Source organism: Rhizophagus irregularis, chromosome 15, assembly GCF_026210795.1.
Source record: "Rhizophagus irregularis chromosome 15, complete sequence".
Lineage (NCBI taxonomy): Eukaryota > Fungi > Glomeromycota > Glomeromycetes > Glomerales > Glomeraceae > Rhizophagus > Rhizophagus irregularis.
In genome coordinates, this window is record NC_089443.1 from 4,415,361 (window position 1) to 4,438,465 (window position 23,105).

The 23,105-nt window shown below is 32.0% G+C and overlaps 6 protein-coding genes across 6 annotated transcripts; 2 read left to right on the forward strand and 4 right to left on the reverse strand.

The window, feature by feature from the left end:
- Positions 1-4,335: 4,335 nt before the first annotated feature.
- OCT59_007696 (uncharacterized protein) lies at positions 4,336-4,734 on the forward strand (the record flags this gene model as incomplete). The annotated part of the gene is made up of 1 exon (XM_066150458.1): positions 4,336-4,734. The coding sequence occupies one exon, from the start codon at positions 4,336-4,338 to the stop codon at positions 4,732-4,734; it is 399 nt and encodes a 132-aa protein (XP_065998863.1).
- A 6,084-nt stretch (positions 4,735-10,818) lies between these two features.
- OCT59_007697 (uncharacterized protein) lies at positions 10,819-13,776 on the forward strand (the record flags this gene model as incomplete). Its single annotated transcript, XM_025314958.2, has 4 exons — positions 10,819-11,167; positions 11,258-11,284; positions 11,421-11,666; positions 11,756-13,776. 4 exons carry the CDS (start codon positions 10,819-10,821, stop codon positions 13,774-13,776), a joined length of 2,643 nt encoding a protein of 880 aa, XP_025184026.2.
- Positions 13,777-14,584: 808 nt separating this feature from the next.
- Positions 14,585-14,959, reverse strand: OCT59_007698 (uncharacterized protein; the record flags this gene model as incomplete). Its single annotated transcript, XM_025314960.2, has 1 exon — positions 14,585-14,959. The coding sequence occupies one exon, from the start codon at positions 14,957-14,959 to the stop codon at positions 14,585-14,587; it is 375 nt and encodes a 124-aa protein (XP_025184028.2).
- A 3,300-nt stretch (positions 14,960-18,259) lies between these two features.
- OCT59_007699 (uncharacterized protein) lies at positions 18,260-18,901 on the reverse strand (the record flags this gene model as incomplete). Its single annotated transcript, XM_066150478.1, has 2 exons — positions 18,260-18,684; positions 18,742-18,901. 2 exons carry the CDS (start codon positions 18,899-18,901, stop codon positions 18,260-18,262), a joined length of 585 nt encoding a protein of 194 aa, XP_065998864.1.
- Positions 18,902-18,936: 35 nt separating this feature from the next.
- Positions 18,937-20,970, reverse strand: OCT59_007700 (uncharacterized protein; the record flags this gene model as incomplete). Its single annotated transcript, XM_066150480.1, has 4 exons — positions 18,937-19,194; positions 19,259-19,393; positions 20,324-20,861; positions 20,927-20,970. The coding sequence occupies 4 exons, from the start codon at positions 20,968-20,970 to the stop codon at positions 18,937-18,939; spliced, it is 975 nt and encodes a 324-aa protein (XP_065998865.1).
- Positions 20,971-21,284: 314 nt separating this feature from the next.
- Positions 21,285-21,920, reverse strand: OCT59_007701 (uncharacterized protein; the record flags this gene model as incomplete). The annotated part of the gene is made up of 1 exon (XM_066150485.1): positions 21,285-21,920. The coding sequence occupies one exon, from the start codon at positions 21,918-21,920 to the stop codon at positions 21,285-21,287; it is 636 nt and encodes a 211-aa protein (XP_065998866.1).
- Positions 21,921-23,105: the final 1,185 nt, after the last annotated feature.

Consider the following 23,105-nt stretch of genomic DNA (forward strand, 5'->3'; position numbering starts at 1 on the left):
GCAGATCACGGATTGTAAAATTTCATCTGGATTGCATCTCTATTTTGAGTTTGTTTTGATAAATATATTAAATTTACTATTGACAATCAGTCACCAATCGGTCACCAATCTGACATAACCGATTGGTGACTGATTGGTTACTGATTGGTTTGCAATATCTGATAGTTTTCAAGAATTTAGGATTTTTATTTATTCTTTAATATGAAAATCGGCTACCAAATGAATAGCCAATTAGTGACTGATTGGCTTAAAAAAACATTCATTTAATAAAGATAAACAGCATTCCGATTTATAAATTTTTTAATTGTAAATATTGAGAAAAAAAATTATTTCCGGATCGTATTATTCGTCCGAAAACCTGTTCGTAGTCGGTAAATTGATAAGTCAAATAGTCAGCAATCGGGTAGCAATTGGTTAACAATATTGCTGATCAACTTCTTTTCCTGCAATTTGTGTCACTCTGAATTGAGTGAGATGTGATCCGTAATTTAGATCATTATCCGATTTGAAAAAAAAAATTCTTTTTTATGGACGAAAAAAATTGCCAGACTTTGAGAATTGAGGTAAGGGAGGGCTGAGCGAGGGAGAAGGTTTTTCTTTTTTTTTTAAATATATTTTTTTCTTTTTTGTAGTGTTGCTATGGGAAGGGTTCGTATGAAATATCTGATAGAAAATTTTTTTTCAGAAATTTCCTAAGATTTGTATAGGATATTTTTGATAAATAGAGATTTTTTTTTTTTTTGTTTTGATTTCTACGCATTTGTATGGGAAGAGTTCGTATGAAATATTTTGAAAGATTTTCTAAGAGTTTATATAGGAAGAATTTGTATGAGATTCTTTGATAGAAAATTTTTTAAGAGATTTTCTAAGAGTTCGTATAGGAGGAGTTTGTATGGGATATCTGAGAGAAAATTTTTTTAAGAGATTTTCTAAGAGGTCATATGGGAAGGGTTCGTATGGGATATCTGATAGAAAATATTTTAAGAGTTTTTCTAAGAGTTCATATGGGAAGGGTTCGTATAGGATATCTGATAGAAAATTTTTTTAAGAGATTTTCTAAGAGTTTATATGGGAAGGGTTCATATGGGATATCTGATAGAAAATTTTTTTAAGAAATTTCCTAAGATTCGTATAGGATATTTTGATAAATAGAGATTTTTTTTTTTTTTGAGATTTCTACGTGTTTGTATGGAAAGAGTTCATATGGAATATTTTGATAAAGATTTTCTAAGAGTTTGTATAGAAAGAATTCGTATGAGATTCTTTGATAGAAAATTTTTTAAGAGATTTTCTAAGAGTTCGTATGGGAAGGGTTCGTATGGGATATCTGATAGAAAATTTTTTTGAGATTTTCTAAGAACTATGTAAAAATCATCAAAAATCAGAAAATTTTTCGTGATACTAATGCAGCATACAGTATAAAAAAGGATTGATAAAAAAAAAATTAAAAAAATTTTTTTCTCTGTTAATTTCAAATATGGTAATATATTTCTCTCTTTTTCACTTTCTTATTTGACCAATTTATTTTAACTATACATTAGATTTGTAGATTCATATGGGAAGAATTCATATAAGATTCTTTGATAGAAAATTTTTTTAAGAGATTTTCTAAGAGGTCGTATGGGAAGGGTTCGTATGGGATATCTGATAGAAAATATTTTAAGAGTTTTTCTAAGAGTTCATATGGGAAGGGTTCATATGGGATATCTGATAGAAAATTTTTTTAAGAGATTTTCTAAGAGTTTATATGGGAAGGGTTCATATGGGATATCTGATAGAAAATTTTTTTGAGAAATTTCCTAAGATTCGTATAGGATATTTTGATAAATAGAGATTTTTTTTTTTTTTGAGATTTCTACGTGTTTGTTTGTATGGAAAGAGTTCATATGGAATATTTTGATAAAGATTTTCTAAGAGTTTGTATAGAAAGAATTCGTATGAGATTCTTTGATAGAAAATTTTTTAAGAGATTTTCTAAGAGTTCGTATGGGAAGGGTTCGTATGGGATATCTGATAGAAAATTTTTTTGAGATTTTCTAAGAACTATGTAAAGATCATCAAAAATCGGAAAATTTTTCGTGATACTAATGCAGCATACAGTATAAAAAAGGATTGATAAAAAAAAATTAAAAAAATTTTTTTCTCTGTTAATTTCAAATATGGTAATATATTTCTCTCTTTTTCACTTTTTTATTTGACCAATTTATTTTAACTATACATTAGATTTGTAGATTCATATGGGAAGAATTCATATAAGATTCTTTGATAGAAAATTTTTTTAAGAGATTTTCTAAGAGGTCGTATGGGAAGGGTTCGTATGGGATATCTGATAGAAAATATTTTTAAGAGTTTTTCTAAGAGTTCATATGGGAAGGGTTCGTATGGGATATCTGATAGAAAATTTTTTTGAGAAATTTCCTAAGATTCGTATAGGATATTTTGATAAATAGAGATTTTTTTTTTTGAGATTTCCACGTGTTTGTATGGAAAGAGTTCATATGGAATATTTTGATAAAGATTTTCTAAGAGTTTGTATAGAAAGAATTCATATGAGATTCTTTGATAAAAAATTTTTTAAGAGATTTTCTAAGAGTTCATATGGGAAGGGTTCATATGGGATATCTAATAGAAAATTTTTTGAGAAATTTCCCAAGATTCGTATAGGATATTTTTAATAAATAGAGATTTTTTTTTTTTTTAGATTTTTACGTGTTCGTATGGGAAGAGTTCGTATGGAATATTTTGATAAAGATTTTCTAAGAGTTATATAGGAAGAATTCGTATGAGATTCTTTGATAGAAAATTTTTTAAGAGATTTTCTAAGAGTTCGTATAGGAAGGGTTCATATGGGATATCTTTGATTGATAGAGATTTCTTTTTTGTAAAATTTTTTAGGGTGTTTTTGATGGAAATTTTTTTTTTTTTTTTGAGATTTTCTAAGATTCGTATAGGAAATAGAGAATTTTTTTTTGAAATTTTCTAAGAATTTGTATGAGATATTTTTAATAGAAAATTTTTTAGAATTCGTACCATTAATTAAAAAACAATATACTTTTTATTAAATTTACATTAAATAAATTAAACAATTTTAAAAAAATTTAGGTCTCCGAAAGTCTAAGGTAAATTTTAATACAAATTTAAAAGTGAGAGACGGTAAAAATTGAAATTTTTTCTGGAGATGCGATATTTATCTATTATTAACCAATTAAAATTCGGTCTGATCTTTATGCACGTGACCTGATCTTAACATGCATATAAATTACCAAACTCGAGTTTGTTTATTTTTCAAAAAATATACACGCTCTTTCTTTTCTGTTTGTTTTTTTCTTATTCTCTTTACATTTTACAGGTATATTAATTATTGTATTTTTGTCATTAAATTTATTGTACTGACTATATTTTATTTTATAATATTAACTTTATCACTTTTTAATATTACTAATGTAATGTTATATTTCTTTATTTTTACTAACATCATCATATATTTTTCTTTTTTTTTATAATACTAACTGTATTTATTATTTATTTGTACTTTACTACGGTTACTAACTTTTTATATTTACTCTTTACTATTTATTAAATATTACTAACTTTATCAGTTATATACTAACATCTGTTTTTAAAAAAGATTATGAATGGTTTTTATTTTAAATATTAATTATTTATGTTTATTTACACTACTTATTAATATAAATAAATAAAGACACTATGTATTTTATTATTTGTAGAGTTTATAATTTTAATAAATATTATTATGTGCTGTAATAAATTTTATTATTGGTTATATGATTACTACTAGAAAATTTTACCAATTGGTTATTTGACCATAAATTGACCTATAAATTGACCATAAATTGACCATAAAATTGACCATAAAATTGACCATAAATTGACCATAATATTGACCATAAATTGACCATAAATTGACCATAAATTGACCATAAATTGACCATAAATTGACCATAAATTAACCATAAATTGACCATTGATTTACCATTGATTGACTATAAATTGACCATCGATTGACCATAAAATTAACTATCATTCGTCACCAATCGGTCACCAATCGGTCACCAATCTGTCACCAATCTGTCACCAATCTGTTACCAATCGGTTACCAATCTGTCATAATTCTGTCACCTATCTGTCAACAATCAGGCAGCCTGATAGGTGACTGATTGGTGTCGGATTTTGGCGGAAATCAGGTATCAATCAGGCAGCCCGATTGGTATCAGATTGGTAAAATCAGGCATCAATCAGGCATCAATCAGGCACCCGATTGGTGACTGATTGGTGACTGATTTGATACTTTTCGACCTGTGTAATTTTATTAAAATGAACCGTCAAATATTCTTTCTTAGCCCCAAGTTTAATAAGAAACCGATCTATCATTCACCAACAAATAAGTATCAAGAATTTACCAATGCTCATGTATATAGTATTATGGTTAAGATAGGGGTAGGAACTCCCAACCGTGCTGATGTTTGTAGCGAGGCAGCAAAAGAGTGGAACAAAATTAAAAGCAAAAGTAGAACGGAGATTGATGATATCATTAGAAATTATCTGGCCACGCCATACAATCTATGTGATATACAAACAATAAGGCCAAGATCTTCTGCACCTAGAGAGGATTCAACTCCTCCTCTTCCTACTTTTCCTGCAATTCATTCAGCAGATCCTATACTGGAAATTTCTGTTAATGCATCAGCGCAAATAAAGAAAGGCAGCATATGAGATAAAAATAGCTGAAAAAAAGGTTACCGAATTCGAGCAGATCTACAACATTACAACAGATTCTCAATTTCGACATGATACGTATAACAAAACTAAGAATCTTAGAGCTGAAATCGAATCTAACAGGGAAAGAATTATTAAATTAAAAAGGAATGCTGGATATGCTCAAAAATGCAAAGAAAAAAAAAGAAAAATACTTTACGAAAATCAGGAGGTAATACTATATGATAAACCTGGTCGTCCTCCACTTCTTTTTGAACATCCGAATTTGCATGATCATATCCATGATTCGATCGAGTTTGGAGAAGCTGACAAAAAACGAAGAAAAGAAGTGGTTAAAGTGCGAACTATCAAAAATTTGCGCAAAAACCTTGAAGAAAATTATGATGTTTATATGTCGAGAACAACATTAAAAAATTACCTACTACCTCACCAATCCAACTCCATTGCCGCAAGAGCACATCATCATCCAGCGTGGGTTGCAGTAGCTGGAGTTTCATGTACTGAAACTCGTGATCATCCTGATGGCCATTACTGCCTTGCATCTGTTAAATACGCAAGGCAATTTGCCACCGTCTTTGCTGATAATTCCGTTGTTATTTCCCAAGATGACAAGGCAAAGATAGGTCTTGGGGTACCTGCTGTTGGTCAGACATTTCATACTTTGCAATCAGTTCACGAGCCTGTAAGTGTAGCCGACCATGATTTTCCTCTAGGAAATGGGCAAAAGTTAGTTCCATCGGTATATCTTATGATCAAACCAAATGAATTAAATGATGAGTTACGTACAGGACAACTTGCCATCCATGTACGTCGTCAATGATCCCTTGGTACGTCTTCACTTACACACATGCAAGACCTTGAAAGCCTTGTCCTGGATCCTCAATATAATGATGTATTAAAAACCAACGGAGAAATTCGACCTGTCTGGGTGTTACTGGTAGATGGAGGACCAGACGAAAATCCGAGACATCTAAAGAATATTAAAACATACTGTCAGCTTTTTCAAAAGTTTGATTTAGATTATCTGACAGTTCGAACACATGCCCTAGGACAATCCAAGTATAATCCTGTCGAAAGAGGCATGGCAACATTATCTGAAAAATTGGCAGGTATCACACTACCAATTGATCACTTTGGATCGCACCTAAATACACAAGGTAAAGTGATCGATCCAGAATTGGCCCTTCAAAATTTTCGGTATGCTGGAGAATCACTTTGTGATATTTGGAGTCAAGATTTGATATTTGGAAAAAGTGTAGATGCACGGTATGTTGAAGAGCTCGCTAATTTATTTGAAAATTTAGAATTTGAAGGTACTGACAAAGAAAAAATGGAAGAACGAAACCAGCAAAAAAAAAACAGGACAAAGGTGATGACTCACCAGAATATTTTGTGCCATGGTCATGGATCGAAAATCATTGCAACTTGTGTCAATATTCTCTTGATATTAAACGTTGCGCGAATACAAGTTGTTGTGGACCGTCTCGTGCAAAAGAAGCTATGGATTTTCTTCTTTTGAATAATGGTTTTTTACCTCCAGTTACAAAGGTAGAGACGGACATTTCACAAGTGCTATACATCTCCTTGAGTATTATGACCACCTGAAAATTCCTGGGTATGATTCACATTGCCCGTCCTTTGACTAAACAACCTATTCGCGTCTTTGTTGCTCTGTGTGCGGCAAGTACTTTCCAACTCTTACTTTTATGACAAACCATAAAAGAACAATGCACCCTGCTAGCCGTGGACGACCTAAAGGAAAATCTAAAGAACAAAATTCCAGAGTCCTTGACGATTTCTCTCTTCTTCCATCACAGCAAAAGCAACCTCTCTTTGACGAAACATATTTAAGGGATTGCATTTCGGATAGAGATTGAGATAATCGTATATGCATATATGCTATATTAATCGTATATGCTATATTAATTATATATGATGTACTGTATAAATAAATAAATAAAGTATAAATATAAGCCACTTATATCATGTGATCAATATTAATATGTGTAACCTAAGATCCCCTGCTACCCCCCCACCCCCTAAAATATTAGGTAATATATGTTCCGGCCTTTAACTAACGTTCTGATTAAAAAAATGTGAAAAAAAAATATTATTACGAAACGTTAAAAAACGTTTCGTAAAAAAATAAAATATAAAAAAAATTGGAACGTTAGCTAACGTTCCGATTAAAAAAATGTGAAAAAAAAATCATATTATGAAACGTTAAAAAACGTTTTGTAAAAAAATAAAATATAAAAAAAATTGGAACGTTAGCTAACGTTCCAATTAAAAAAAATTAAAAAAAAAGTTTCGAAACGTTAAAAAATGTTTCGTAAATAAAAAAATGAAATAAAATAAAAAATCGGAACGTTAGCTAACATTCTGATTAAAAAAGTTAAAAAAAGAAATGCTTTGAAACGTTAAAAAATGTTTCGTTAAAGAATGAAAAAACAAAAAAAATTGGAACGTTAGCTAACGTTCCGATTAAAAAAATATGAAATAAAAATGTATTTTGAAACATTTTTTAACGTTTTGCTAAAAAATGAAATAAAAAAAAAATTGGAACGTTAGCCAACGTTCCGATTAAAACAATATGAAAAAAAATTATTTTCGAAACGTTTTTTGACGTTTCGTTAAAGAATGTGAAATGGAAAGTGAAAGGGGAAAGTAAAGGGAAAGTAAAGGGGAAAATGGGATGAAAGGGTAATGGAAAAATGAAAGGAAAGGAGAGAACGAAAGGGAAAGTTAATCTATTTTTTATATTTCATCTTTTTTCCGTAAAAGGTCTGGAATTAATAACCTTTTATTACGGAATTTATCATTTTCCGTGAATGGATCTGTGAAAGGCTTATTTTTACGGGGTTTTACAGAAATAACAGATAGAACTTTTTATAGGGATGAAGGGGAGAGCGAAAGGATAATGAGAAAATGAAAGGAAGGGGAGAAGAAAGGGGAGAACGAAAGAGTAATGGGAAAACAAAAGGGAAGGGGAGAACGAAGAGGAAAAAGCAAAAAAAATTAAGCTTTGCCAAAAAAAGCTTAATTTTTTTTTTTTGCTATACCGCAGCCGCAGCACTGCTGCAGCGGTAATTATTAAGTCTAGTATCACGTGATACACATGATAAGAGTACATTACGCAATTGCTGAAATAATTTTTTTTTTAAATATTAAGTTTAATATATATAAATATATACTTAAATTAAATAGTGCAGTGGTTAGATCGTGAAATAATTAATAGTGTAAGTTGAAATATTTGGTTCGATTCCTAAGGTGAGTAAAAATAAATATAATTTAATTTAATTAAAATAGTATAGTATGTGTTAATATACAGTGCGTTGAACAACAATGCATAATGTGTTGAACTACAGATTAGAGTTGAATGACGCGTATATTAACATTAAGCGTTGATATACTCTAGTATACAGGTGTTGATTAATATTATTAATCACGTTGAACAACTAGCTGGTGTTGATCAACGCGTATACTGGTGTGAATCAATACTTTTCAAACTTGCTGATGTAATGTATTGAATAATTTATATAATTTTCTAGCTCTAAAGATTTTTTGGTACAAATTCACATCTGTTATATCAGGTAAAAGCTGTTTGATTTCTTGATATACCATAGATGTTGCAGTTTTTTTTTTAACTCCATCAGCAACAAAGTTATCAATCATTTTGTCATATTTTTCTATAAAATAGCACCAGTATAAAATTGCTTCTTGACCAACCTTAATGGCTTTTCTAAACATGCAAGCTATATTTTGTGCAGTATCTGATAAGCTAGAGTCCTGTTTTAAAATTTGATCTGATGAAAAAGCGTGCACAGGTGACGATAACTGTTGCTTTAACTCCTATTCCACAATTATATTTTTATCCAACTTGGCAATTACTTCATCATGCTGATCAGGTTTAAGTTTCTCCATGTCACATGACTTTGATCATGAAGAATTTTCACAGTTTTCAAGATTACATGCTAATTTGGATGCATTAACTTGCGGTTGCTTTGATAAGATGCAAGATGCTGATCTTATGTTTTCAGAACTAGCCTTATAAGATTGTGATAAGTCGTGCTCATCTTACTCTGAAGTTAACATGTCTGTGACCTCAGAAATTTTAGTCACATCCTGAGAAATTATCACAGGTCGAAAAGTGAAAAATCAGGCACCAATCGGTCACCAATCAGGTAGCTGATTGGTGCCTGATTGGTGACCGATTGGTGCCTGATTGGCATTTTCGCCAAATACCGTCACCAATCAGGCAGTTTGCTAACTTTTGATCCAGTGATCAGAAAAAGATGAAATATAGCTCATTGGAATCGTCTCAACATGACGAATCTAATGGTAGTAAAATCTCATTTCTAGGATTAATACTTGATGAGAAATTAAGTAAAATATAAAAATAAAAATGTATTATTTATATTTTATTTAATTTTTTATTAACTATTAATCCTAGAGATGCGATTTTACTACCATTAGATTCGTCTTGTTAAGACGATTCCAATGAGCTATGTTTCATTCTTTTCTGATCACTGGATCAAAAGTTAGCAAACTGCCTGATTGGTGACGTATTTGGCGAAAATGCCAATCATCACCAATCGGTCACCAATCAGGTACCTGATTGGTGACCGATTGGTGACTGATTGATGCCTGATTTTTCACTTTTCGACCTGTGTATGAATGCCTCTTGATCTCTCTGTTTCTTTTCCAGTTTCCTCTCTCTAATCTCATTGCTAATGCTTTTCTTATACGTCTCATCCAAGAAATCGACCATTTTCTTATCGTTACCATCAAGGTCACTACTCACTAGGTGCTTGTCCTACTTCATTATTGAGTTTGTCTATTACAAAATCAGGTACATCAACAGTTGGTACCATCACCACTGGCATCGCTTCTTCACCGTTTTGTGTCTAACCAAATAACAACGCCATACCATCTACTGCTGAACTCTATGATTCTAATAATGCAAGTCTAGCCTTAAGCTCTCTGACTCTAGACTTGAGTTCAGCATTCTCAGAATCATGCCTTGCATTCTCTTCAATAATTTGCTTCAGCTTCGCATTCTCAGCCTTAACCTCAGCAAATCTTAGTAATTTCTCTGAGTTCAGGAATCTTATCATTTTCTTTCCTAAGTTTGGCAATCTCAGTTAAGAGCTTGGCATTTAATTCTCTCAATGAATCAGTGGATTGCATGTTCGATGATAATTTTTTATATGAGATGGAATAATTCAAAAGTTTGTTAGCATAGATAAAAAACTGTGACAAAATATCACGATCAGAATTACTGATTTATTGATGTAAAAAAATAAATTACAAGATTTGAAAATACATAAACGTTTTACAAAGTAAAGTAGAGTCTCTATACTAATGCTTGCTGGCGTTTCATTCATCTAAAGTATCTATACTAATAACATAATATCCCAACATTAATTCTAATCCAATTTCATTTACTTAACGTCAATATTCTGGATAGAATAAAAGGGTCAATTATGCATAGAATATGTGCGGAGTCAGAAATAAATTAGCAATATTAAAACTTACCAAAAGTTTATGTTCTCTACCTAATAAGGTCCTCGAAAGTTCTGAACAAAAAAAATAGATATTGGCTTTGCAAGCTCTGAGTCGCTTCTTTGTAAATGCACAGTCATAACTGAAATATTCATATCTTATATTGTGTAGTCTTAGTTTCACCGATCAGGAATTATTTTGATTGGCACTCTCATGTGACATTGTGACATGTGGCTAATTTTTGATTGATAAATTTTTTTCGTAATTTTGTATTTGATCCTTGACACATCGCTAACTCAGTTCGTAGTAATTACTGACTCACAGTTTGTAGTAATTAGTCAACAGCCATATATGGATATATATATATATATAACATATAATCAAAATGTCAAGCTACTCTTCGCTATTTTGAGTACTTTCGCTATTCCGGATATAAACTAATTTTGAGGAAAATTCCCTACCTGCTAGATTTAACGCTGTATCAATAAGGTCTTTTACTTGTGTTATACTGAAAAATTACTTGTTTGACCCTTATTTTTAACTCTCAATTTTTGCAATTGCAGATATAGTGAAATCATGGTATTTTGTATCATTCTAGGTGATAACACTGAAACTGCTTTTCCGGTTAAACTTCCTAGTGACAAGAAAGTTGGGGAACTCAGGGAATTAATCACTAAAATAAATCCAATAAGTTTTGCCAATATTGACGCAAAAGACTTAATCCTATGGCAAGTTAGTATTTCTGACGAAGATGTCAAAAAAATGAAAATTCTTAATACCAAGCCTCCTTCTGATATTAACATTGAAGAACTTGAGGGTAAGGTTATGTTCTCTAGAAAAGAAATTAAATTTTACTTCTCTGAAGATCCAGTCGATGAACATATCCACATAATAATCATCCGGCCACAACTACCCGCCACCACTGGTAAGTATCTTCCAACGTTTTACCTCTTGAACAAGAATTTTGCAGTAACAAAATATCGATTTAGTCTGATCTCTTTTTTTCGCGTTAAAGTAGGTCCCTATCAAGGCATTCCACGAGGTACAGTATCTCTAGTTAAATTTCCTGTGTTGTCTTAGTCTTTGTATTCTGGCCCGCCATTATTAATACATATAGGTTACTTGCACCATATCTATTTGTTAATACACTGTGCTTTCTTATTGTTTACAAAACATAGTGACGTCAATTGAAGATGCCATGAAAAAGATTTTGAAGGGAATTCATAAACAAATGAACGTAGACAATGTAGACAATAATAAGTCCAAGTCTATGGCTCTAAAACAACGTGACCTTAAGCAAGCTATTGATGTGATTGACAGGAATTTTTGTAATTCCTTAGATAAACAAGAAACTATAAAAAAAGAAACTTCCATAGCAAAGACAAACTATCGAATCCTTTTATGCGGTGGAGCACCTGGTATAGGTAACTTTCATACATTTTCTTGTATGTTTTTACAGCAGATAAAGCAGTTTTAGCCTTCTAATTAACAAATTTAAACTATAATTCACTAGGAAAGACGCGTTATGGAGTTGAATTGTTTAATTGTCTTGACAAAGAATGGAAAATATCAAAAGGCCAAAAGCCTTACATGCTTTACATGCTTCTTGATTTCTCTAATAGCTATGCTTTAGATGAATATGAAATCCAAGAAGATATGAAAATTGCATCAGAAATCATTCTTGGATTGCGGTTGGCATACTACTTTTTTGTCAAAAAAAAATATGTGATGAGTTTTGCAATGTTTAGTACAAAAGCCAATGAATATAAACATATTTTCAAGTTAGATAATGTTCTCGCGCACATCTACAGCCATGAACACAAAAGACTTCAACCTGGCCAGCATCTTTTCATTTTTCTCCAAATTGATGAATTTCAGCTTATTTTTAAAGATCGAAAGGAAAGAGCTGAATTATTTAAACAGTTAATGTATGTTCTTGGGCATCACATGACCAGAAAAATTCCAAACATATTCATACAGACTCTACTATCAGGTACAGCACCACAGGACGCAATACGAGCAATGGAACCTTCAATGTATTCTTGTGAACCTCTTGACCTTCCACTGCTTTCCTTAGAGTCACGCCTTGATATAATGAGGGAATTTGCAACAAATCATGATGTTTCTGATTGTGTATGGATGCCAAAAATTTGGATACATCAATTACTCCTTGATACAGGTGGTCTTCCACGTGCTTTGGAATACCTTTTTGCAGAATTATTCGGGCAAAAGTTTACAAATATTAAGGAATTTTTTGAAAATCTCGAAAAAAGGATCACAATCCCATCAACAATCTATGCCAATGTCACAAACGATATTAATAGGGCATATAAAATCAAAGCTTATGCTAGAAACCATAAAATTCTTATATACGAGCTTATTTACAGAAATATTATGGTAATCGAATCAGATATGTCTGATGAGTTACAAGATGGTAACTCTACTGAAAAATTAGAACATTTGGAGCGTGATAGGCACTTGATACTAAGGAAATTGGAAGGAAAAGATAAAGTTCTAATTGATATACCATACTTCTTTATGTATCTTTATGCTGATGTCCTTGGAATTTTTACAGAAAATCTAAATAAAGCATTTTTACCTGATTCAGATTGGTCATGGAATAATTGGAAAATATTTATTGCAGATTTTATAGCATCACACATCACTATGATTGATGTGCTGAAAAAAGAAAAATTATTAAAACTTGGAGATTTCTTTCGTAGTGCACAGGGTAGTGATATTACACTGGGCCTGTTGATCAATTTTGAATCTGTTGAAATCTATGAATTAATACATCAATTTCCATGCCTAAATCTTTCTGCAAAAGCGGGAAAAACTGCTATGTTAAAGCCAGGTTACATTATGATCAATGGTTATTCGGCACCATTTGCAGATGTCTTTTTTTTAGTAGATAACCCTGAACCTATTCTTATTGCTATTCAATGCAGAAAGAGAAAAAAATCTCTTGATTTGAAAATAATTGAAGATGAACATAAGAAAAATTTGAATATTTCTGAAAAAATAAAAGAAAAGGCTGAAAAAATCAGAGAAGATGCTGAAGTAAAAGGCAGAGAGATGAAAGAAAAATTGCGAAATGAGGCAGAGCAATATACACAACTTGCAGATTTTTTGAGCAAATATCGTATTATCACAATTTTTATTACAACTCAGCGTTTCAGTGAAAAATTGGAAGACCTTCCTGATGATTGTATTTTGATTCATCAAGAAAACTTTGACATTTTTTTCGGGCCTGTATTTTCCTCTCGTATAAAGCTTGTAATGACTAGAGATTCAAATCCAAATCTAAGTACTGCAAGTGAATTGATGTCAAGATATAAAGCAATTAGTCAAAATATAGGGGAAAGAATTGAAAAAACTAGAAAGAGAAGGATTTTTAGGTCACATAAAGAGTTTTGTCAAGAATTTCCAGATTTGGCTGAAGATGATGAGATCCGAAATAATTTTGTTTACTACCCATACCCTCCACATATAGAACCCTTTGAACATTCAAACAAGAGAACACGTTTAAAATAAAATCTTTTTCACTTTTTTTTCTACCACGTTGGATTTCATCATTGCTAATATTTTATGAATAATGTCATTCTTTATCACATTACACAATGCACATATATTCACATGTATACATAAAAAGTGACTTGTAGTTTTATTTTATTAATAAAGTATCACATGCATTATATAAAACACATTACAGTATAACAGCATAATTATGTAGCATTTCAAATAACTGATATAACAAGTTAAATGCATTTATTTATTTTTTTTGCATAATACACCGTAAAATTAAAAATAAAGCAACAATGGACGAAATCTTTATCAATAAAATAAGAGAAAAAAAAATTGGTATTAGATAAGCGAAATGAAACAAACTTCTTCAGAAAAGGAACTATTCATTTCCTCATCCACTAATGATTTCCTGCAACCAAAATGAAGTTAGATGAACTATTGTTAGGAGAATTAGTTAGTAACATTATCATTTCGTGACTACCCAAGAAATCCTGTCAGTACACAAATAAAAATTATGTGACAGCATGAAAAAAATTCACGCACTTTTGCCAAGAAAAATTTTTTATTAATACATGCGAAAAATAAATACAAATGTTCAGGACTCTGCTCGTGATACATGACATCTATGCTATGGCTAATCCTACAGTCTAACTAACCACCTGACATTTATGTGACTTGGAAATTCGCTCTCCTTCTTTATGAAATGTCTGTAAAATACATGATTATTAATTATAAGAAATTAGCCGTTAGCCATTAAGGTGCTTCGTAGGCACTTTGCAAGATTGCAAGAAATAGGAATTTGCGAAATAATAAATTCTTACATATTATATCTATTTAGCAAGTTAGAGTATTTGAGCTGTTCCTCCTCGAAAAGCTTTCTCTTCTTTTTTGTGTCCTCCTGACTTGCCATACCAAAGTCAATCAGATAGATGTCACCATTATCATTAATTAAGATGTTTTCCTTCCGAATGTCATTGTGGAGGATGCCATACTTATGGATCGCTTCTAATCCTTTAATAGCCCTTGTCTTTTGCTGTTTCTTTATTTTTTGGTCGCTCAACGAAGTGCTAACAATAGTCATGCTGATAACGAAGCTCATACTTCCTTCATAATATCCATAACAGACCAACTTGAAGATATACTTGCCTTGAATATTAGCAAGGTCTTTATAAATCTCAACTTCTTTTTGCATTTCTTCCAGGACATACGCAGAGCTTTTGATAAATCTATGCTTTTCAAAGCAATCGTATCACTACGAAACTTGCAAAGGAGTGTTTTACTACTTCACCCTTCACCTAGTATGCCCTTAAACTTAAAGTCTGTGAAGCTAAACTTTTGCTGATCTACAGGGGGTTGTTGGAAGTTCTAAAGGCAGAAGACGATTGTTGATTTGCAAAAGTACTAGAAGTTGATTGTTGATCTATTAAAAAGCTGGAAGTCGATTTCAAATGTGACCAAAGATTATGTGAATTATTGTCTTCATAAGCTGGCACTACTACTTGAGGTTTAGGAAACTTGGGTTCCCTTTCACCTGTCAAGTTAGATATGCATATGCCTTAAGAACTGGTAGAGATTCAGATTGTAGTGGAAGGGTTTTTGATAGTGCTTCGACCTGAATGAAAACCGTCATCCGGATTACACAAAAAAAAAATCCGGATTATATCTGGATTGACCCAGATTTTGAATCTGGATCAGATAATCTGGATAGAAACTGGAAACCGGATTGGATTTACAAATGATCAGCAATAATTCTGGCCAGAATTCATAACGCCGGCCAGAATTACAAATTGTGTAACATTAAATTTCATGCCAGCCGATAAAAAATTTTTTGCCCGGTGGCTAAACTATTTTTCCGATGTCATGTGATGCTAATTTCGGCCAGAATTACCAATTTGGCCAAAATTATCCAAGACCACGAAATTTACATAATTCCAATTTCATTAAATACTTTTCTTTAAAATATTTTCATATTATTTCAGCATTGTCTCAGACTATTGTTTAACATTTCTTTGTAAATTATCTAATTATGAAATTTTAAACAAGATATTTTTATATACAGCTAAAGATTACTATAAATAGATGTGTTGGGTTTGTAAGGCAATTTTTTAAGGATTTGTTTCTTCTTTCAAAAATTAAAGAATCATTTGAATCAAATTATATAACACTAGTTTTAATTTTTTAAAAAAGTTGTTATAATTATATAAATTTATAATATTGAACAATTTTTCATTTAAAACAATAATTATTATTTTGTTGTAACAAAAATAATATAAAGTTTTTTTTCTTTTGAACGTTTGAATGTGAAATCTAAAATTATTTGTTATTTGTTAATGTATAAATTTAAATAAACAAATCTGATACAAACTTCAATAAATAAATTATAATTGAAAAATCTTCTTAAACTTACTGTATTAAAAAGTTTAATATAACAAATATAAATTTAATAAATTTTAATAAAAAAATTGGTATTAGGCACAAAAATAATTAGCCATAATATCATTTAGATATAGATCAGCAAAATTATTATTAATAAAAAAAAAAATAATAAAAATTTCATCCGGATTCCAGGTCAAACCGGATATTTTTCATCCGATTTATAATCTGAATGAAAACCGTGAAAATCTGGATATCCGATAAAAAAAAATCTGGATCAATCCAGATTGATCCAGATATGGGTCGAGGCACTAGTTTTTGAGATCCAAAGTTCTGCATGCTCATGACGTAGGAACCAGTGATTATCATAGGTGGTGAGTATGCTATATCTAAGCTCATTTCCTTCCATACAATTATAGATTTGCTAAATTACATCCTTGCCTTTACTCATCTGATAAAACTAAAGCTCTGAATGGGTCAGTCCGGTTCAGTTTTTTTGTAGTTTGGGTAGAACTGAAAACCGAAATGGAACCGAACCAGAACCGTCCGGTTCAGTTCAGTTCTATCCGAAATTAAGAAAAATGCGAAAAAATGAATACATGACCATCCAGTGATCGTACAAAGACGAGCCATAGCTCGTTGGAATCCTCTCATCGAGATGCGTCGAATGGTGGTAAAATCAAGTCTCTAGCATCGATAGATCACGAGATAGAATATAGTGAGTTTTCTTAAAAAATTTGTATTAGAAAATGATCCATTGATGCTATAGACATGAATTTACCACCATTCGACGCATCTCAATGAGACAAATCTAATGAGCTATAATTTGTCTTTTTACAATCACTGGATGGTCATGTATTTGTTTTTTCGCATTTTTTCTTAATTTCGGATAGAACCGAACCGAACTGGACGGTTCCAAGTCTAAAACCGAACTGAAAACTGAACCAAATTTTTTGCCGGTTCCAGATCAGTTCCCGGTTCAAACTGGAACTGTTCGGAGCTTTATGCATTACAGATAGTGCTCTACATGAGCCGGCTCGAGCCGAGCTACAGTCTGGCTTGGCTCGGCTTGTAGATCTGCGCCAAGCCAAGCCTGAAATGAGCCGAGCCACAAAAAATCTTGGCTCAGCTCAATTTGAGCCAAGCTGAGCCATGAAAATCCTGGCTTGAACCAAGCTGGGCTCGAACTGACTCGAGCTGGCTGAGCTTTATCATAAAAACGTTTTCGCAACGTTTTTACTTTAAATTATTAAAAAAAATGTTGCGAAATGTTTTTTACTTTTATATTTATATAAAATGCCGAAACTATTTGTTTCAGCATTGTTCTTTTGATTTTACATGTAAAAATGCCAAAACTGATAGTTTTGGCATTTTTTTTGATTTTACATGTAAAAGCGCCAGAATAATTGATTCCGGCATATTTCCTTTTGGTTTTACATGTAAAAACGCCGAAACTGATATTTTTCTTTTGATTTTACATGTAAAAATGCCGAAACTGATAGTTTCAGCGTTTTTTTTGATTTTACATGTAAAAGCACCAGAATAATTGGTTCTGGCGTATTTCCTTTTGGTTTTACATGTAAAAATGCCGAAACTAATAGTTTCAGCATTTTTCTTTTGATTTTACATGTAAAAATGCTGAAACTGATAGTTTCAGCATTTTTTTTGATTTTACATGTAAAAGCGCCAGAATAATTAGTTCCGGTATTTTTCTTTTTAGTTTTACATGTAAAAACACTGAAACAGATAGTTTCGGCATTTTTTTCGATTATACATGTAAAAACGCCAGAATAATTAGTTCTGGCATTTTTCTTTTTGATTTTACATGTAAAAACGCCAAAACTTAGTTTCAGCGTTTTTTTTCAATTTTACATGTAAAAATGCCAGAATCATTAGGTGGCACAAACTGGTAATTATGGTTTACATATCCCGGCCGGGTCTGTAAATCGTGATACCAAAATTTTTTTTTTTTTATAATTGACCAATAATAATTGCGCTTAATATCACGTGATAAATTTCATTTATTAAATTGTAGCACAGCATATAAATCACATGTATATATCTTTAATTGACTAAATAGCATACAAGCATACATTCAAAACGAAAAAAAAAATCTGCTTTAAACTACTTTACGCTTTCCTTTATCTTTACCACCCTGTTTCCATCTCAGACGTTTCTTTGAAATGCTAGAATTGCCACTACATTCACTGCAACATGGTTGTTCACCTTTTGCTACTCTCGTAACGTCCAAACTTCCACATTTAATGCAAACGTCTGGATAAATCCCAGCTGAATAGTACGGCTTCTCAACTTGCGATGCACAGGACCACGAGTCATTAACAAAGACTCTTGAGAATATTTCACGAATAGAATCCTCTTTTTTTTCATACTCTTCCTCCTCATTATTATCGGAGTCCTCCTTCTCATTATCTGAGTCTTTAGGTTCGATCGTCCCATCTGAGTCTTCATCTTGCTCATTTATGTTAGAACTATCCACCTCATCTATAATTTCGTAATCATCAACTTCATTTTCTATGTCATCATCTGGTCATTTTTGTAGAATAGCTGTTGCTAAATCGCATGTGTTATGAAACGGCATACCGCAAGTGTAGAAGATTGTATCCAAGAATCCTCTCAGTATTGTCCTGTCTTTTTCAGTAATCTTCTTTGCACTGAATAACAGATGCGGCTTCTCACACTCAACACAATTTACAGTGATACCAACGTTCTTCGCACGTGTAGCAGAAGGACAAAATGGCATAGTGTGTTTTGTTTTTATAATTTTCATTCTGCCCTTCATTTTTGTTTTAGCGTCCTTAATATAAGTGAAGGTCTATGATCTTCAGTTGTTTGCTTGCCATACAACTCTTCAAATGATTTGTAATGCATGTCCTCTCCAGGTACTGGGTCTGGAAGACGATATAATTGTTCAAAATCTTCTGGCGAGCAACGAGGTGAACGACAAATGGTACAAGATGGCTCACCGCATTTCTTTATCGTAAATGAATAGTGTTTTGCCGTACAACAGTGTTCTAAAAATTCTTGCAGAAGTGGCTTTAATAGAGGTAAAAAAAGTTAATTGACGTTTTTTTTGGATTCAATTACTTTCTATATTTACCCTCTGTTTTATATGTTCTGCAGTACAGTCTTCATTAGTAACACTACCATCTACAAGCTGAATTGTTTCCCAAAATCTTTCCATTTCTGTTTCTGATGCTGCAGTAAATGTTTCGAAAGGTTCATCTTTAAGTGACTGACGGCTGAAGACATTATGAATCAAATTAATTGGAGCTTGAAGACTTGCAATTAAATCTCCTTTCAAGGTAGGATTTTCTTCAGCAATTTTGCGGATTTCGTTCATTGTACCGCATTTGCTCATTAATTTTTCTGATTCATCATTCATTTCAGTTCGCATCAAACCAACACTTTGCAATCCTAGGTTTAGAATTGACATAATACGCTCAACAGGATTCTTTTAGGAATGTTGCGGCGGAGTTCAGACAGCAACAAAATAATCAAGATCTAATGCAATAAAAAGACAAATATATGAGAGTTGAACACGTGCATATGTGCAATGGTGATCAGGTCCACTATCCGTGTAGAGGCACAATACAGGCTTGTTAATGAGCTCTTCTCCAAGAAGTATGTGATATAGTTCTGTTGCATGTCGAAGAGGCGAGGAAGGTTGAAAGATTGGATCCTTTAATCCAATGTGTACTTTTCCTGCATAAAAATCACCATTAATCGATTCAGGTATATTACATATCATTGCTACACTCGGTATGATTCCTGTTTTAGTGAAATCATGGTCAGCGACCACAAATGTAGTATCTTTACTAACTACAACTTTCTTTCCCCTATCAATAGCAGCAACAGGGAATCCTGGTTCACCAACTTTACAGCGATGCTTATCATCTAAAAAGACAAGATTTGTGATTTCACGAAATCTAACAGCAAATTCTTTCTCATAGCAAAATAATGCTGATGCATAATGTGTATCCATATGATAGGCTCGTAACTGTCATGTTTGAACCATGAATTTCAAAGGTAAGCGACCAGTGAATTGCAAACTACTAAGCCGTGTTGGATTTTTAGGCCAAAATTGTAATCGTAACCATTGTGTACTAGGAATTGGTATTCCAGGTGGGCACTCAAGTTTAATTTGATGTAAAAGATCATTTACCGAGATTGCAGTTGCAAGATGTACAATTGTGCCATGTCTGCATTCGTCTACAGCAGTTACGGCATCTGCTGCTTTTCCTGCAAGAAACTGGGCTGCAATTTTCCAAAAGGTATCATATTTGCTGGATCTTTCTCTTTTATGTTCACGTAAATTAATGACAATTTCTGAGTCACCAAGTTCTAAAGCAAGCCTAACGCGTTCATCAACTTTTGCATCATTTATAGTATTTGTTGCAGAGACGTCACCTGTTAGCATTTGATAGATTGTTCGCAGTGATGATGACTTAGCCTTCGGAAGAAGTAGATCACAAGTACGTAGATAATTTGCTCGCATTGCTCTTGTATGATATTGAGGCGCATCAACTTGCAATTCACTTACGATCCGAGTATTCTTTTGTAATGTGATCACCTCATCAGCTTGTTCATCAATTTTCCATATTGAGATTGCGTTGTAAGAATTATTTCTGGAGTTAAATCGGTATTCTCCAATTTTGAAGGAAAATGCACGAGGTAAGCCTTGAATATAGCGCATTCTTTGTCTATAAGCGTGAATAATTTAATTAGTTTATAATATTAACAATCACTATAGGTATTATTTACTTACACAGGATCATTTGGTAAGTATTCTTCAATATCAATCAGTTTCATGATGATAAACTAGTGAGAAGATTTCTGAGATCATCATATTTAGTTTTGTCAACAGGTGTTACCCAAACATTTTTATTATAGACGTTGACTATTGTAGCCTGATCGATGGTCCGTACTGGATTTTCTGATGCATGATTTGCAGCAGTAATAACACGTTGGCGTTGTAGAAATCCAACATAACTCGAGATAGCAACAATGAAATTATCAATTGTATCACGAAGCCAATCAAAATTCTTCATTAGCATTCACGATGATGTAACATATGGAGCTAGAGCTAGACAATGCAAGTTGAGTTCATTTGCATCAAAGGATCTTCATGATTGCTTGTATGATTCTGGATTTGCACGGCCGAAAAACTCATGAAAAAGCTCGGGTATGTGATAACCACGTTCTTTGAATTTCTTATGATTACATATGTCAATATACCAAATTGTTTCAACTAAGCTAACAATAAATTGCTTGCCTTGTGTATTAGCAAGTGATTGAGTAGACCATCCTCCATTGTGAAGATGAATCCAATCAACAAGATCACAACGTAATATTTGCTTACGATTTGGTTTTCCTGATTGTGAGAAGGTCGGCAGGTATAACTGGGTTCGGTATGCATTTTGCATCATAATCGTGAAGCTATTCCGTTGCGGTATAAAATTAGGAATTATATCAATATCATTTTTAAGCCAATAATGTATATGCACTCCTATGCTTGCTGTAAGTTCCATGATACTACAGTTAAGGCTAACTTGAGTTGCAACTGATACCGGTGTTTCACTCAACTCAGCATGTTCTGCTACTTCGGAAGTTGTTACAGGAATATTACATTCAGGAGATAATTCTTTGGTTACAAGCTTTTCAAAAAATTCTTTTAACATCATATCATAAGGTATAGGATGGATATACCACCCATGAAGAGTTCGTGACCCTTTAGAGATGCGGATACTTGCAAACGGCATATTGATGAAGTTCGAAAGAAGGTTTGTAAAGAAAAATTTTTTGTTCTAACACGTTTTTTATTTTATTAACTCATGCGAATTTATTTTGATTTTTGATCAGAAGCGCAGTCATAAAAGGAGACATGAAAGTTACTACTCGCAGCATCCATATTGCTTTATAAATCAATTTTTCAGCTTAATTTGGTTAACGAAATGCGGTTAATTTATATTTAAAGTTAGCGAAGTACAAATAAATTCTATAACAATTAACAATTTACACATGTAGTTCGATTAATTCAATCGTTATATATTTTATAAAAAAAAGTTTTTATCGCACTTGAATAATATTTGTGAAAAAACAATTATAGATAAATTTTATTACATCATGCGCAGTACAAAAAATTTTTAACGTAAAATTTTGAGCAAATTTTATTGGCTAAAAATTTTTGGACTTAAAAAACAAAAACCCGGGTGGCAGGGTCACACTAAGCCAATTTTAGATATGTAAACCATAAATACCAGTTTGTGTCGCCTTAGTTCTGGCATTTTTTTTCGATTTTACATGTAAAAACGCCGAAATTATTAGTTCCGGCAGTTTCTTTTTGATTTTACATGTAAAAACGCCGAAACTATTAGTTCTGGCATTTTTTTTTTTAATTTTACATGTAAAAATGCCAGAATCATTAGTTCTGGCATTTTTTTTTTCAATTTTACATGTAAAAATGCCGGAATCATTAGTTCTGGTGTTTTTTTTTCAATTTTACATGTAAAAACACCGGAATCATTAGTTCCGGCATTTTTTTTTCAATTTTACATGTAAAAATGCTGGAATCATTAGTTCCGGCATTTTTTTTTCAATTTTACATGTAAAAATGCCGGAATCATTAGTTCTGGCATTTTTTTTTTCAATTTTACATGTAAAAATGCCAGAATCATTAGTTCTGGCGTTTCTTTTTCAATTTTACATGTAAAAACTTAAATAAATGTTTTCGCAACGTTCTTTAATAAACAATGAAAAAAAGTTGCAAAAACGTTTCATTTATGCATGCATTATTATATTAAAACATTTCGCAACGTTTTTTGTATAATAGCTCGTTTGGCTCATGAGCCAGCTCGAGCTTTTTGAGCCAAGTCTGTTACAGGCTCGAGCTTTTTGAGCTGAGCCTAATAACTGGTTCGAGCTCTTCCATGCTGGCTCGTGAGCCA